Raw genomic sequence first — 14,052 nt, 5'->3', positions numbered from 1 at the left:
GATTTGAGGATTAAGCACCTAAATGAAGATCATGATATATATCACACACCAATCAAATCCTAATTTAACTGCAGTCTGCCATGAGAGTTGATAGCCCCAGAGAATAAATCATGAAAAGGTAAAATATAAATTATTTTTATTTGTTTTATAAAGAAGATTCATATGCAGTTTTGTAAGAAATTATTTGCAACATATGTCCAAGATAAAGTTTAAACTCTTTTTGCATTAACAGTACATCAATGTTGCTATCCCCATAAAAGTATCTAGGTTACAAAACTTATTTTCTTGGAATTGTACAACAGGGAGGCAATTCAAACCTGCACCAATATTTTGTGTATTTGAGAATTCCACAGATCAGATAAAGCACAAAGCAAAAAAAAAAAAAAACAAAAAAAAAAACACAAGCTTATTTTTTGTTAGCAGTGATCATAATAGAAAACAGTACATTTAAAGGTAACATTGATTTAAACACCTTTATCTCCTCATTTAAAGATCTGTTGCATGAGCCATTTCCTTAATGAACTCATATGCTACAAATGCAACTTGAATACAAATAGCAAGGTCCTTTAATTTCTGTGTATGTGTGGCCCTAACAACCTGCCTACCCATGGAAAACACCATACGAGTTAATCCCATATCTGGACTGAACCACCTCTACCTACCCTACCCTCAGGAATTCAGAAAATGGCTCACATCTGTTTTCCCAGTCTGAAGGAACAGAGACAAGCTAATCGGTCCTATTAATACAGAAACATTAACCTTGAGATGTTAAGCATAAACAATAATAACAAAAAACAATGATAAAACTCCATGAAGACTTGACTTCCAAGGGAGGTATTTTTATAGATAATGAGAATGGAAGAAAATACAGCATATTACAATCATGGTAGCTGACATTCAGATTTCAATCAAAATCAGTTTCTTTACAATTTGTGACGACTTAAGATTCTTATTACTTGATTACAGGATTTCCTCCTCCCTACAGTGTAGCCTACTAATATCAAAATATATTCCTAGACACAATGACTAATAAGAATACAATAATACTATGGTGAATAAATCAGTAGTTTGTTTTGATCATTACACTGCAAGACAGTTTAGACAATCCCCGTATTAGTAGTTTTCCTACATCTTGAATAATGTTTAAATGAGTAAAAGTTTCTTACATGAAATGAATTCTCAGTAAAAGAATGTATATCCAAAATTCTCTATTCAAATGAAGTGCCATATTTTAACAGATTAACATACATCCCTTTCTTTAAAGTAATATAATTTGTAAGCAGATTTTATATATTAGCTATACTCATAATATGCTTTAGGTTCAAGGATGATATTTACTGATTTCTTTTAATAAAATGCAGCTAACTGTCTCAACAACTTGTAAACCACTAGGGCGATGTAATTTTTCCCTTAATGTTCAAAGTACTTTGTACTTGTCATACACATTTTAATTTTCTCATCAAATACATTTATTTTCCTGCATCTTCTAGACAGATGTGATCTATCTGTTCATTTCTTGCAGGGAAGACATGAGCAAGTTGTTGGAAAAAAAAACAAGCCTTCCTCCTTCCCCACTTTTTTTTTTTTTTTTTTTTAAATCAAATCCACACTGTCCTCTTCTACTTCCCAAATTCTGAAACCCAAATAACTTAGAGCAAAAATACTAGGTCTGCTTTGGAAGAAAACATACAAAATATACACGGTGTAGTGTGTGCACCCAATTTTCTTGATTGTCAAGTAGTGCAAGTTTTAACTTTGACATACACATTTTTTTCTTTTTTTTCATAGGCAAGAGGTTTTGTTTTTTTTTTTCACTGATCTTTGCTGATGCCATTTCTTGTCATCTTTGGTAGTCTCTGTCCCTTTGTGTAGGCATGGTACCAGAAGTGGAGAAACAAGACTAAAAACATAGAGCCATATAGCCAAATAATAAACATGAAAATTGGATACTGGTATGGACAATCATCCATGACATAGATTTGTCCTATGTGGGCTGTAATCATAATAAACTGAACCTGGGAAAAAAAAAGATAAAATCAATACTTGAGTTTAAAAGACGAACTTTCTACTGACATTTAAAAAGATTTACCATAACTTACGTCTATAAAATGCTGGGGGCTTTTTCAGGTACTGAGATGTAGCATTAGATGCTCCCCAATTGTTAGTGCATTGAGATTAAAGACAGAAGTGCCAGGACAATATGAATTATAGTCAGCACTGAGAAACCCATACTACAGGAAAAGGAGTCCACACTGATCAACTCAGAAGAAACAAGTATTTTGACAGTGACCAGTAACTAATGGGACATTCCTCTGGTAAACTAGCCAGTCAAACAGAAAACACATTAGGATTTGTGAACATTAGTTTTCTTCTAGCTCTGACCGCATATTGTCATGTGACACAAAAGGCTGCAGATCCCAAAAAAGAATGGAGGACTAAAACAAAATTTCCACAAGACCGCCAAGTTAATAATCCACAGTTTATACTGCCAAGACAAAAGGCCTCTAAATAACTTATAAATATTCAAGCTAAATCATTCCCAGTTACATAGAGATGTGTTTGCAAGCAGTAATTGCTTAGCCAGAAGCTAAATTAATTTTGAATTAACTCAGAATTTCAAAAATTCAGCCAACAGACCAACTGTATGATATTTACATGAATAAAAAAGGCATAAATATATTGTACTGTCTGTATTAGCCACAATCAGCTTTCTGAGAGATGTTGAAGTCAAATGAAAACTACTCACAAGTTGGATAGTTGTCATGTACTTCTTCCACCACAAGTATTTATGATAGGCCGGTCCCAAAGAACAGATTCCATAGTAGGTGTACATGATAACATGCACAATGCAGTTCAATAAAGCATGAAATGTTCCTAAGCCACCTGTAAAAAAAAACAAAAAAAAACAAAAAAAAACAAAATAAGGTAGCATATTGCACTGTGCACTAAAAGGACACCTCAGGACTCAGCAGTTTGAATCAAAACTAAAAAAAAACCACCACAAAGCCTATGGGACTCTGTAGACATTGATTAATCCTCCAAGTATTCGACTAGAATGGGGGTGACCAATTCTGAGGGATCTCATCACAAAAGTTTATGTAAGATGTTCCAAAACAGCAATAAAACTGTGGTGACCTTAAATAAAATGAAAATCACTAACATCTTGAAATGAAAGATGTATATGAAGAGCATTTGATGTATGCAGTCTTCCACCTGCCTTATACCTATATTTATCGTGATGAACTTCACAGAGCATTGGAGTACAAGTAATAAATCCCCAACAAATCTCCAAGGAAGAAATCATAGTTTCAGACAGAACATTTCTTTAATTACAACATAAATGAAGGCCTCACAAATCTGTGCTCCATCTCAAAGGCATGCATACAGTGAAAATGAAATTTAAGGCCAAGTAACAATACTCTGGGGCAAACTCATGACTGGAACTGGGAAGACAAAAACATTTCATGTAGCATGCGAAGAAATGTTTCTTTTTCCATTGGATCAACAAAGGAGTTAGATAATTTGGCAGAAGGTAATTTTAAGTAATTAATTAAATTTTACAGTACAAATTAAGAAGTGGCAAGCTATTTTTAAGAGAATCGTGAACATGAAAATGTTGAGCCATCAGGAAGAAAGCAAAAGAGGAAGAAAAAATGAAGAACAGACACTTGGTGAGAAACATTTGTATCCAAAAGTCGATTTGCCGTTGAAAATCACTTAAGTTAAAAATAAAACTTATTTTGTGATTTTAGTAGCTCTCACTACCTCCAGCTTGATAGATCATAGCTGCTCCAGCTGTGATTGCAAACTGTCTTTGAAACTAAGCTATTTGTGTTTTTCAAAAATAATTTGAGTGTTCTCACAGTCCAAAAGGACATACTTTTCTTGGCCTGCACAGTGAATATGCAAAAGAAAAAATAAATAGTTAAAGCAGAGGGGAAAAAACAACAGTACAAGAATATGGTCCAAAAAACACCACTATAGATATATAAAATACTTTGTTTCCTGTTTATATCACATCAAGAAAAGCTTGGTTAGTAGAGACCACAACCACATTACTTAGAAGCAAGGACAAACTGTGACAAAGCTGAATACAAGATTATCATCAGCAGGACTGAAATTCTTGGAAAAAAATAAATTGTTAAACACAACAGTATTTTAAAAAATTAATATAAAGATTAGCAATAGAGTAGAAATAAACACAGCTCTTCATGACTGAGCAGGTGAGAAAACAGGCCTTGCACAGTTTGCTGAAAGTATTGGTCAAATTATCACATGGGAAACTTGAATCTGATGCAAACTCAGAAGCCTATATCTGGTATAGTGATCCAATGCCCAGGAAAGAGGCAGAAAGTCACTTATAAATGGGAACTTTTCGAAGTTGAAGAGGAGAAGCTATTTGTCGCTGGGATTATACTAAGCTTATGCTGAAAAAAACTAATTACAATTTTCTCCATTAATCTGAATTCCAGTTGTTCATCAACATTTGAAAAAGAGGTGATCAAGCTTCCTAATAACAGAAATTCAGCAAATGCAGTAAAATTATATCCTTCCATACACAAGGAAGATCTGCACACTGGGCTTGTTCAGAAGACCCCTATGTAAGTTTACTGCACTGCTTTTGAGGCTTGTTTTCACATTCATAAAACAAGAACTAACATATCAGATGTTACCAGCATAGTTCTATTCATCAGCTTAACTGCTTTTTTCTGGAAGGAAAAAAGCATATCAGAAAACATGAGTAAAGAAAGATGTACAAAAAAAAACATTTCTTGGTAAAAAACTCCTGTAAGAAAAAACACTCCACACCTTCCTACAGATGTACTGCTAAAGGAGTATGTATTTCTCCATTATGCAACTACCAGACGATTATTCTCATGCTTTATTTATTAGTGCTACACACTAATTTTGTAGCGTGCACAGAAACACAGAGCAGGGAAGGAGAAAAGGTAGTTTAAAGAGGACAAAATAAATCAGTTTGAAGTACAAGTATAGCCTAAGTTTTTGTAATAATTAAGGTCTATACTTTTGTAAAAGCTAAAGTATTCAATGCAAATAAGCATCAGTTATGCTGCCTAACAACAGTAAAAATAAAAATGCTAGGAATGACAAGAACACAGTACTCCCCTCCAGTTCAGCTCTTACGTCCCAAGGGACTAATGTCTTCAAAGTAGGTGCAAACTTCTGTTTTACACTTCTTTTCTACCACTTTTAATGTCACAGTCACACCTCTTTTTTACATATTTGGGCTCTTTGCTTAGCTCTCTCTCCTCTGCACTTTTTCCCCTCAACTGAACAAAATTATGTCAAATAAGAAAAATTAGTACTGTCCCAATTAAATAGTTGTCATGTATCTCAGATCAAAGATCCTGAAGGCATACAAATTTTAAAAGATTAACGTTCGCAAGAATTTTTTAATCTGTTCTTCAAATATTTGTCTCTCATTTAAATTTTGCTACCAGAAGATATGTAAAAGTTAAACTGTCTCTTTGCTACCTGCAGCAAATTTGACTCCAAACCACCAGGTCCATGGCATGATGGAATGATGAAAGACATGCAGGAATGTAACTTGGTTGTTTTTCTTACGCAGCACAAAAAATATCTGAAACAGATTTTAACAGGCAGAATGTTATGGAAGATACTCAAGCAGAACATACTTACAGAAAACTGTATGTGTCAGTGCTGGTTGCTCTCTACTGTACATTTAAAAATTCTTCATTGTTGCAGTTGCAGGACAAGGTGAGAAAGTGATGCTCTGGACATGACTGACTAATTTTCAAAAAAAATTAAACCAGTATTAAAATCCACCTATGGATTTTCAGTAGCCAGAGCAAGCTTTGAAAGAAAGTGTCCAAGGCTGACACTGCCTTCTGTGTCAGTGGACACTGGAGATGGACATGCTTGGACTGAGAAGTTACCAAGAAGGATCAGATGTTTTAAGTGTCCTGAACTACAAGTACGAAAGAAAAGACATTTAGGGAAATGAACCAAAGGGCTAGGAATAGACAGAGGCAAGAAAAAATATTGAGTTAGAAGAAGAGCACTTGATTTTGAACGCCAAATTAGCTACTGTTGGAAAAAGGCAACATAGGAAAGAATATATGCAGGCATTTTTAATAGATATTGATGGGCCAGATTTAAAAGGACAAACACTGAGATAAGTGTTAAGCCACAACAGGAAGAAAAATATAAGATGCCAGGTCATGAGAAAGGTAATATCAGATGGCAAGAAAAGAAACAAAAAAATTAAGTCTGGTGAGCCAGGAAAAATATTTGGAAACAGCTAACTTATATGCAGCTAAGAAATCACTCTTCCAACAACAAAAAAAAAGCTGCTGAGAAATAGGTATCTGATCGGGTAGATTCAAATAAAACAAGTAGTTTTTCTTTTTCACAAACCCAGCGCTAATTAGAAAGTACCAATCTTAACAAGATTATTAAATAGAGAACTAAGGCATTCAGGCTTTTCCAGTTCCAACATTCCTGTCACTTCCATTACTATTCCATTTGTCCCAGTCAGTCGGATCTTCAAAATGACTGTTGGTAGATGCAAGTCAGCTGGCTAACTTTGCTTGCAGGGTATAGAACATCCAAGCTACTTGTGAGTCAGCCCCTGAATCATCACTATTGCACCAAGTACCATAAGACAAAGAAATCACAGCTGACTCCAGCATCCAGAAGCTGTCTTGAGAAGACCTCTGCCAACCCTTCAGAAAGAAGGTAAGGCAGACTGCTCTTAGTAGTGACCAAGGCCTGCATTCTGCTTTAATACACTGCAGTTCAGACTTTCTGTGAAACAGTTTGGAATACAGGCCTACTACTACATGCATCTCTGGTCACGGCCACACAAACACACAAAAGATTTCAGAGAAGGTAGGTATGGCAACTTATGTTCTATTCAGTGCTATTTGATGTAAATATTCCAAGAAATAGAAAAAAATTTGAAGATGACATGCAACAGATTTCAACATCATCAATACCGTGTTTTATCCACTGTGTTGAGACAATCATTGCTGCAGCACAGTGGGTTCGTGTAATCAGCTGATAAGCAGCCAAGCTATGAGGGCTTCCTAATTTTCGAGAAGTATGTTGTCTAACTAGCATTTTCACTGGTTGTCAAGGAATGATGGGAATACAATGAAAGACAGTACAGGTTAACACTTCCATGGTATTCTAGTAATGAGGGTCGCAGAGTTAATGAAAAAGCAGTTTATGCCTTCTATTGGGGCAATAGAAGCGGTTCTTTTATTGAGAAAAGGAAGCATCAATACATCACTTATTAGGCTACAAATACTTACAGTGTCTAATAATTCAATGAACTTGGAAAAGTAGTATAGCCAACAAGTTCGTACCATCTGCAACAGTGAAAAACACGGTTAAATTCTAATAATCATAAATAAAACCAAGAAATGGCAGTAAGTGTATAAAAAGAAAACAGAAGAAAGGAAGGAAAAAAAAAACAGTGCCTTGGTGATACATAATTTCTTTTATGGCTTTGTTTCAATTTTTTCTTAAAAAATTTCATCCTTAGAGGATTCTAAAACCAAAAGAGACAAGCCAACAAATGTATTGCCCATTTCCCTAACAACCAACCCCTACAGTTAACTCATATGTTCTACATTATGCTGAAAGGCATTATCCTTTAGAGCACTCCACTCTAAAGCAATACATTTGGTTGTTCGAAAGCATTTCCAGAAATAAAGTCAGAGTAGCATAACAACATGGCCTTGCATTTGGCTACTTACTCTTAGGGCTGTAGGTGACCGCGAGTAGTCAACAATATCACATCGGAATGAGTAGCCAGTTGCCCAACCTGACATAAGAAACTGAAGCACATAAAATTAGAGCATAGGTTTACATTGTGTCTTATGAAAAAGTAATTAATGTCAGATTACTTTTGCCGTAACTAAGCAGGAGAGCAAAACAACGTTATAAACTTGCTGGATCAGCAAGCTTGTCAGAAACCTACCTCTGTGTGGGCTAGTTACCATTTGCTGCTGCAGATTAACGAATTTGTAATTCCAGGACCACACCTACAGACAAGAAGCTTCTTTCTACCTATTATCTCACAGCATTACTAACAGGAGGAGAAACAACATCTCAAAACATGTGCTAGCTAAGTAACTATATAAATCAGACCACAAAAGCAAGTCAACATTTTCAAAGTTTTTGGAAGCCATTATCATAGCCAAAAATCTTACTCCTCAAGAAAATCAGTACAACTCAGAAGTATAGCTTACTACCCTTAATGAAGAACAAATTTATATCCACTACAGTTCTAGTACCCTAAATCTAAATCCTAAAATATTGCTTAGTTAACTGCATGATTCAATTACCTTTCACTGACGCAATGGGTTAGAAGCTAATGTTTTTAGTCAAGAGCACGTGTATAAGGCAGGCCTGCATGTATCATCAGTAATTTCTCTCAATCATTTATCTTGGACTGCATTAGAACTCAAGACAAGAGCCACATTATTAATATTGCACTTGCTCACTCTCCTGCCAGCCACTGAGACTACTGCATCTTATATCAATTTAAAAAATACTTCTCATCATAATCCTCTTATGCATGATAGGAGGTTCAGCTCTGTAGCAAATGAAATGAATTAGTCTGCAATTGCAATAAATGTGTTAACTTCCTGAAGAATCAGTTGTTTAAATAAAGCAAGATTTAGAACACCAACACAGCATAATACTTTAACACCCACAAAATGGCTTGGATCCAAAGAGGAAAAACAAATTTCAGCTTTTTGCTGAGTCAGACAATAGCAGAGATTCAATCTGTCATACTGCATCTATGCATCCTTTCATGAAATTTTAAAATACAAATCTTGACGCAGATTGAATGCTATGTTAAAATTCGGTCTGCTACTAACTTTGTTTTATATAAGTTTGAGGGTTTATAATCAAGATTATCAACAAACCACAAACAGACATTTGATGATTTTTCGAAACAAAAAGTAAAAAGCAAACATGTGCATCTTGCCCCAACACTTAGAGCACTCAAAACAACCACCATTACACCAAGCAACTCCTGCTGCACTGTTGTTAAAGTGCTGGTAAAAGAAACGTCAGGCAGTTCATCGTAAATAATGATGAGATCTTTGCAATTGATCTAGCAGAATCATTGCCATCTTGGCAGGATTATCTGGCACCTTTTCATGAATAATTTGACAAACCATATAACCACATAACCAAATTTTATATAAAAAGCATCAGTATTAGTTACTAGCATAATGATGTTTCACCAGGCTTTTCTTTAGAAAAAAAAAAAAAAAAGACCTTAAGCAGATATCTATCTTAAGGTTTAAAAAACTGGTTCTAGATTAAATTTTCTAAACAGTCTATACTATTCATTCTTAAGGACCTTTTGGCCAATCAACACTAGCTCTATACGTAACCAGGTTTTGCTTTCTTAAAAGTCTAATACTTGCTTGAGCTATGAACTACAGCAAAACCTCAGTGTTCCTTCTCTGAAACACCATCCAGTGTTCAAAGATACTTTAAGAAAAAAATTTTAGAGGATGAGGAACTCAAAGTTAGATATTGTTAGCATTTGTAATTCAAAAGGCAGACCTAACCGAAGATTATTCTTTAGTAAATATATTCTACATCACAATGAAACATTGTTGCTGACTGTGGCATAGGATAAAAACAATTACATAAAACTAAGAAAAACATAGCCAATGAATATCAAATACATTGCAAGGATTTTTAACTCTGTAAATTATATATGGTTGCATATAAAATATATTACTATTTTTCAAGGTATGAGTTACTCTCTTTTTATCAAGTACCAGCTCAACTTATTTAGCATACTGCTTGGAGAACTATAACTAAAGTAAATCAGAATAACAGTTTTGAGAATTGAAGAGCAAGAATTGCATTAGTAAGTTTATTAATAAGTTTATTAAAATGTATTAGGGTTTTTAGAGACATGAAATATATAACTATGTTGCAAATAAAAGCAATACTTACTTCGTAAGTCATATACAAGGAAAGTATTACCACACTAAAGTTATAAAATGCCATTATCTGCCTCAGTTCAAAAGGTTTTTTATTTTCCATGAGTTTGGGTCCCAGTGAAGTGACAAAATAAATGTAGGTTCCAATTATAAAGGTTGTTGGAAAAGGTGAAGACATGAGTGGCCAGCCTTCCAATCTCGGATCTAGAAGAAAAAAAGAAATCAGATCTGTCTTGTACTCATTAAAACCTAAAAAGGCTTCTGAAAAGTATTTAATTCTTAATGGCTCAGGTGTTACCTTCACTGATCAAGATTTAGACACCATTTGTCTCAAACCTATTCCAGCCAGATAACAAGAGTTAGCACCTGCTGGATTCTATGCTTCTTCCTGAATTGCAGAATCACATAGTTGGAAAACACCTTTAAAATCACCAAGTCCAAACAGCAGCCTGACCTACTGAATGCCACTGCTAAATTATGTCCTGTAGTGCTAAGCTCGCACATCTCTTAAATGCCTTCATTGATGGGGATTCTACCACTTCCCTGGGCAGTGCTTGACCACCCTCTCCATGAAGTTCTTCCTGACATCCAATCTAAACATCCCCCTACTATAACAAGGTAATTCCCTTCTGTTTCTCTAGCCGCCTAAGGGAAGAGACCAATACCCTCCTCACTGCAAGCTCCTTTCAGGCAGTTGTACAGAACAATAACGTCTCTCCTTAGCTTCATCTTTTCCTGACTAAACTTCCCAGTTCTCTCAGCAGCTTCTCATAAGTCATCAGTTCTTCACACTACACAATGAGAAAGACACATGGAATCGCAACTAAAGTTCTTTTCAGTCTACAGCTCTCCCCAATGAAAAGCCAGCATTTTCTTACATTAACGTGGCTTGGAAGGCAATGCACAAGCAGATTACTGAGGTTGCATTTGCAAACAAGACTGCATTCCTCTGGAAAAGCATAAGCCTTGTCTCGCAAGTTCAAGGTACAGACAGGGAGTAGCTCCACTTTTCAAGATTCTCAAGTGTTATAAACAGTATGTTGTTAGAGGTAATAAGTATGGGGATTTCAAAGTTAGAAAACATTCCATCCCATCAGTTGGTATTCATAGCTTGTGCCTAACAAGTCCTGGCATGTCACCACTTCCACAGCACCCCCGAACACATAATTTCATACTACAAGCTTCCAAACAGTAAAAATATTACAAGTTCCTCTCCAGATACCACAGACAGATTTCAGTGATTGCAGTCTCCTCCCACACATGCTGCCATCCCTTTTAAACTTCATCTTTATCCTACTGCACCTATTTGTGCTTCACCACCAAGCCCCAGCTAAAAGAGACTTACATTTCTCCACAGTCACAGAAAGACCCTGAGATATCTACTGACTCCATAAACTGCTGCTTTCATGGTCTGGTGCTGTGTGTTGGCAGCGGAGTTACACCACTGCAATTCTTGTTAAATGTTTAATTTGCGTTCAACTTACGGCATGCAAGCAACACGTTATCCACGAGGCGCTCTAGCGCTGTTTACAGTCATGTAAGTGATACTTGTTAGTGAATTCAGGGCTTTACATAAACATAAAAAACTTGAAGAAAACTAATTATAGTACTCCTCACAGCCTGTTATGTGCCCAGTGCTGCTGCCCATCACCAACCAAATGGAGTTGTGAACCACTGCACAGCAGATTAGAAAAAACTGCATCTGTATGCATAGCATTGCAAGATAGTCACTTGCTCTTCACAACTGATTGCTTTTCTGCATCCACCCCTCGCACTGGTACTACTAAAACATTTCTCATTTGATTCTGAAGAAACCATAATACACGATAAGACGCCATATACAAGCACTACTGAGCAGAGAGAGATGAGAAACTCAAATTGTGACATCATGGACAGCGCAGCAGAAATGCTCTGTCACCCATCTCAATCCATTTCACCCACATGCATCATAGTGCTAAAACTCCCTGGTCATAGACAAGCTCTGATGCTACTGAACAAGACAGATAGTTCCTAGCTGTACTGGAAGCTATACTGGAATAAGTATTTATCAATCTTTCACTGCTTCTCAAGTCTCCCTGAGAATCAGCCAATGCCGTTTACTACATGGCTACCACAATGAGGAACACTAACATTATGTTAAAGCAAAACATGTTTAATATCCTCATATTGGGTGCACCAAGAGACTAATCTTTGAAATAGGGTTGTGAGAGTGAATTGCTCTGAAGGCTAATTTCAATATATTGTACCTTATCAGGGCTTGTATTTGGAAAAGAAAATACAGTAACACCACACACCTAGTTCTATCAATAGCCTACCATTGTTTGGTAGTGAAAAAGTTAGAGCTTTGCATTCAGTAGCATAGAAAAAAGCTAAACTTCATATTTAAGCAAGCCAGAAACTCCTACAGAGTAATCACTTCCTGCATTCATTAGTCTGGGGTTATACCTGTAAGTTAGCCAAGTTTGTTTTTGTTTTGTTTTATTTTTAAATTCAGAACCTAACTTGTTCTTTGTAGTTAAAAATGTCAGTAGCTATCATGACCAGTCTATGAAACACGTACAGGAAGACAAAGCTACTTTAAGCTGGTATCAGCACACCTACAATATCTACACACTGAACTTCATCATTATTGAAAGTTAAGCTTTAGATTTAAATGACTCACCGGCATCTTTGATCCATTCATCATAGAGCAGCACAGCCTTTGAGGTCAAATTGCTAAGGGCCATTTTTACCTGATTAAGATTTTATGACGTTGCCTGCAGGAAAAATGAAAACAAAACATAAATATAGATTTGTGTAATTAATAAAACAAAGCTCAATGTCTCATTATGTCAATAGCCTTCTCCAACAGCATTTTGGAAAATATTTTCAGCAAATAGAATGGAAACAAGAAAAAGTTAGATGGAGCACCACGTGTGAAATACAGATTAGGGAGCATTATTAGCTGACCATATTGCATTACACTTGATGCTGACTTATAGCTGAGCTGTTACGCACAACGATATGATTTCATAATCTCTGCATACTGAACAAGGTGCTTCCATGCCATAAAGCGTTATCTCAAGAAACCACACTGTGGTTAACCATTACAGTGAAGGGGAAAATATAAATAAAGAGCAGCTGCTTAGTTTGTTTTTATTGCCATCTCCTTTAAAAGTCTAACGCACTGGTAAAGTGGTGAAGTTCCTCTTTGTAATGTTTACTATTGAAAAGTTCAATTTTCTAACTAAGGAGGGTTTCTAAGACAGGTGGGAGGGAGAAGAGACTCCAATGTCTGCACACTTGTTTTAAATACAGTAATTAGCCACATTATAATTAGCATGCAAATCACACTCTTATGAATCATCTCTTTCTACAACAGCATTATGAAGCATTATAGTACCACTGGCAATAGCATTAACTCAAAGAAATTTCCAGCAAATCCAGCTTGCACACAGCAACATCCAGAAATATAAAACACCAAACATTTGTATGAGTACTGATTTTTCACTCCAGAAATCAAGTACCCACCAGCCCTTACCTTAGCTCATTTCCTCCAAAGAATTTATTTTTTTAATCCCAGCACATCTGAGTGGTTCCACTCCTACTCCCACTCAGTGTCACTCTCAGTATCTCAGCATAATCTTCGCACAGTATTCACCTCTTAGTCCAGGCTGCAACACACCTTGATAACCAACTCCTTTGTTCTGGCCTCCAATCTCATACTCCTCCAGTCTAAGTCAGCTGCAGCTTTTGAGAGCCAGTTCTACCACCCTGATGTATGCCTGGTCTAGTATTAAGTGTGGAGGTTGGCGGGGGGGGGGGGGGGGGGGGGGGGGGGAGAGGAAGGAGAGGAGGGGGAGGTGGAGTTTCATGATCCTTGAGGTCCCTTCCAACCTAAGCCATTCTATGATCCTGCACTGTAGCAAGCCTATAAAATATTTTCCTCCTTATCTCTAGTTCTAAAAGCATTTCCTGTTCTCTGGAATTTCATAATATTGAATCACCCCATAACACGCTACGCCAGCCCTTCATCACAAAACACAACTGACAAGCCTGCCTTCATTAGGGTTCATCTGATCTAGCTCTTACCAACTCTAATTTTTGC

At 36.2% G+C, this 14,052-nt stretch overlaps 2 protein-coding genes across 4 annotated transcripts in view; both read right to left on the bottom strand.

Annotated features, from left to right (window-relative positions):
* Positions 1 to 14,052, bottom strand: part of LOC128074290 (uncharacterized) — a 497,996-nt gene that overhangs the window by 65,574 nt on the left and 418,370 nt on the right. The window lies entirely within an intron of this gene.
* The window catches only part of ELOVL7 (ELOVL fatty acid elongase 7), a 31,006-nt gene continuing 17,073 nt past the window's right edge, over positions 120 to 14,052 (bottom strand). For all 3 annotated transcript variants that reach the window (XM_052670473.1, XM_052670470.1, XM_052670471.1), the window contains exons 2-8: positions 12,628 to 12,721; positions 9,979 to 10,169; positions 7,746 to 7,826; positions 7,299 to 7,355; positions 5,497 to 5,602; positions 2,747 to 2,883; positions 120 to 2,015 (exon numbers count right to left, since the gene is read on the bottom strand). In XM_052670473.1, the coding sequence (XP_052526433.1) occupies positions 1,812 to 2,015; positions 2,747 to 2,883; positions 5,497 to 5,602; positions 7,299 to 7,355; positions 7,746 to 7,826; positions 9,979 to 10,169; positions 12,628 to 12,691 (840 nt within the window). In that variant the 5' untranslated portion in view covers positions 12,692 to 12,721 and the 3' untranslated portion in view covers positions 120 to 1,811. The remainder of the gene's footprint in view (positions 2,016 to 2,746; positions 2,884 to 5,496; positions 5,603 to 7,298; positions 7,356 to 7,745; positions 7,827 to 9,978; positions 10,170 to 12,627; positions 12,722 to 14,052) is intronic.

This window comes from Tympanuchus pallidicinctus, unplaced genomic scaffold, assembly GCF_026119805.1.
Source record: "Tympanuchus pallidicinctus isolate F22 unplaced genomic scaffold, pur_lepc_1.0 scaffold9, whole genome shotgun sequence".
Taxonomy (NCBI): domain Eukaryota; kingdom Metazoa; phylum Chordata; class Aves; order Galliformes; family Phasianidae; genus Tympanuchus; species Tympanuchus pallidicinctus.
This window is presented reverse-complemented; position numbering and strand designations above follow the sequence as displayed.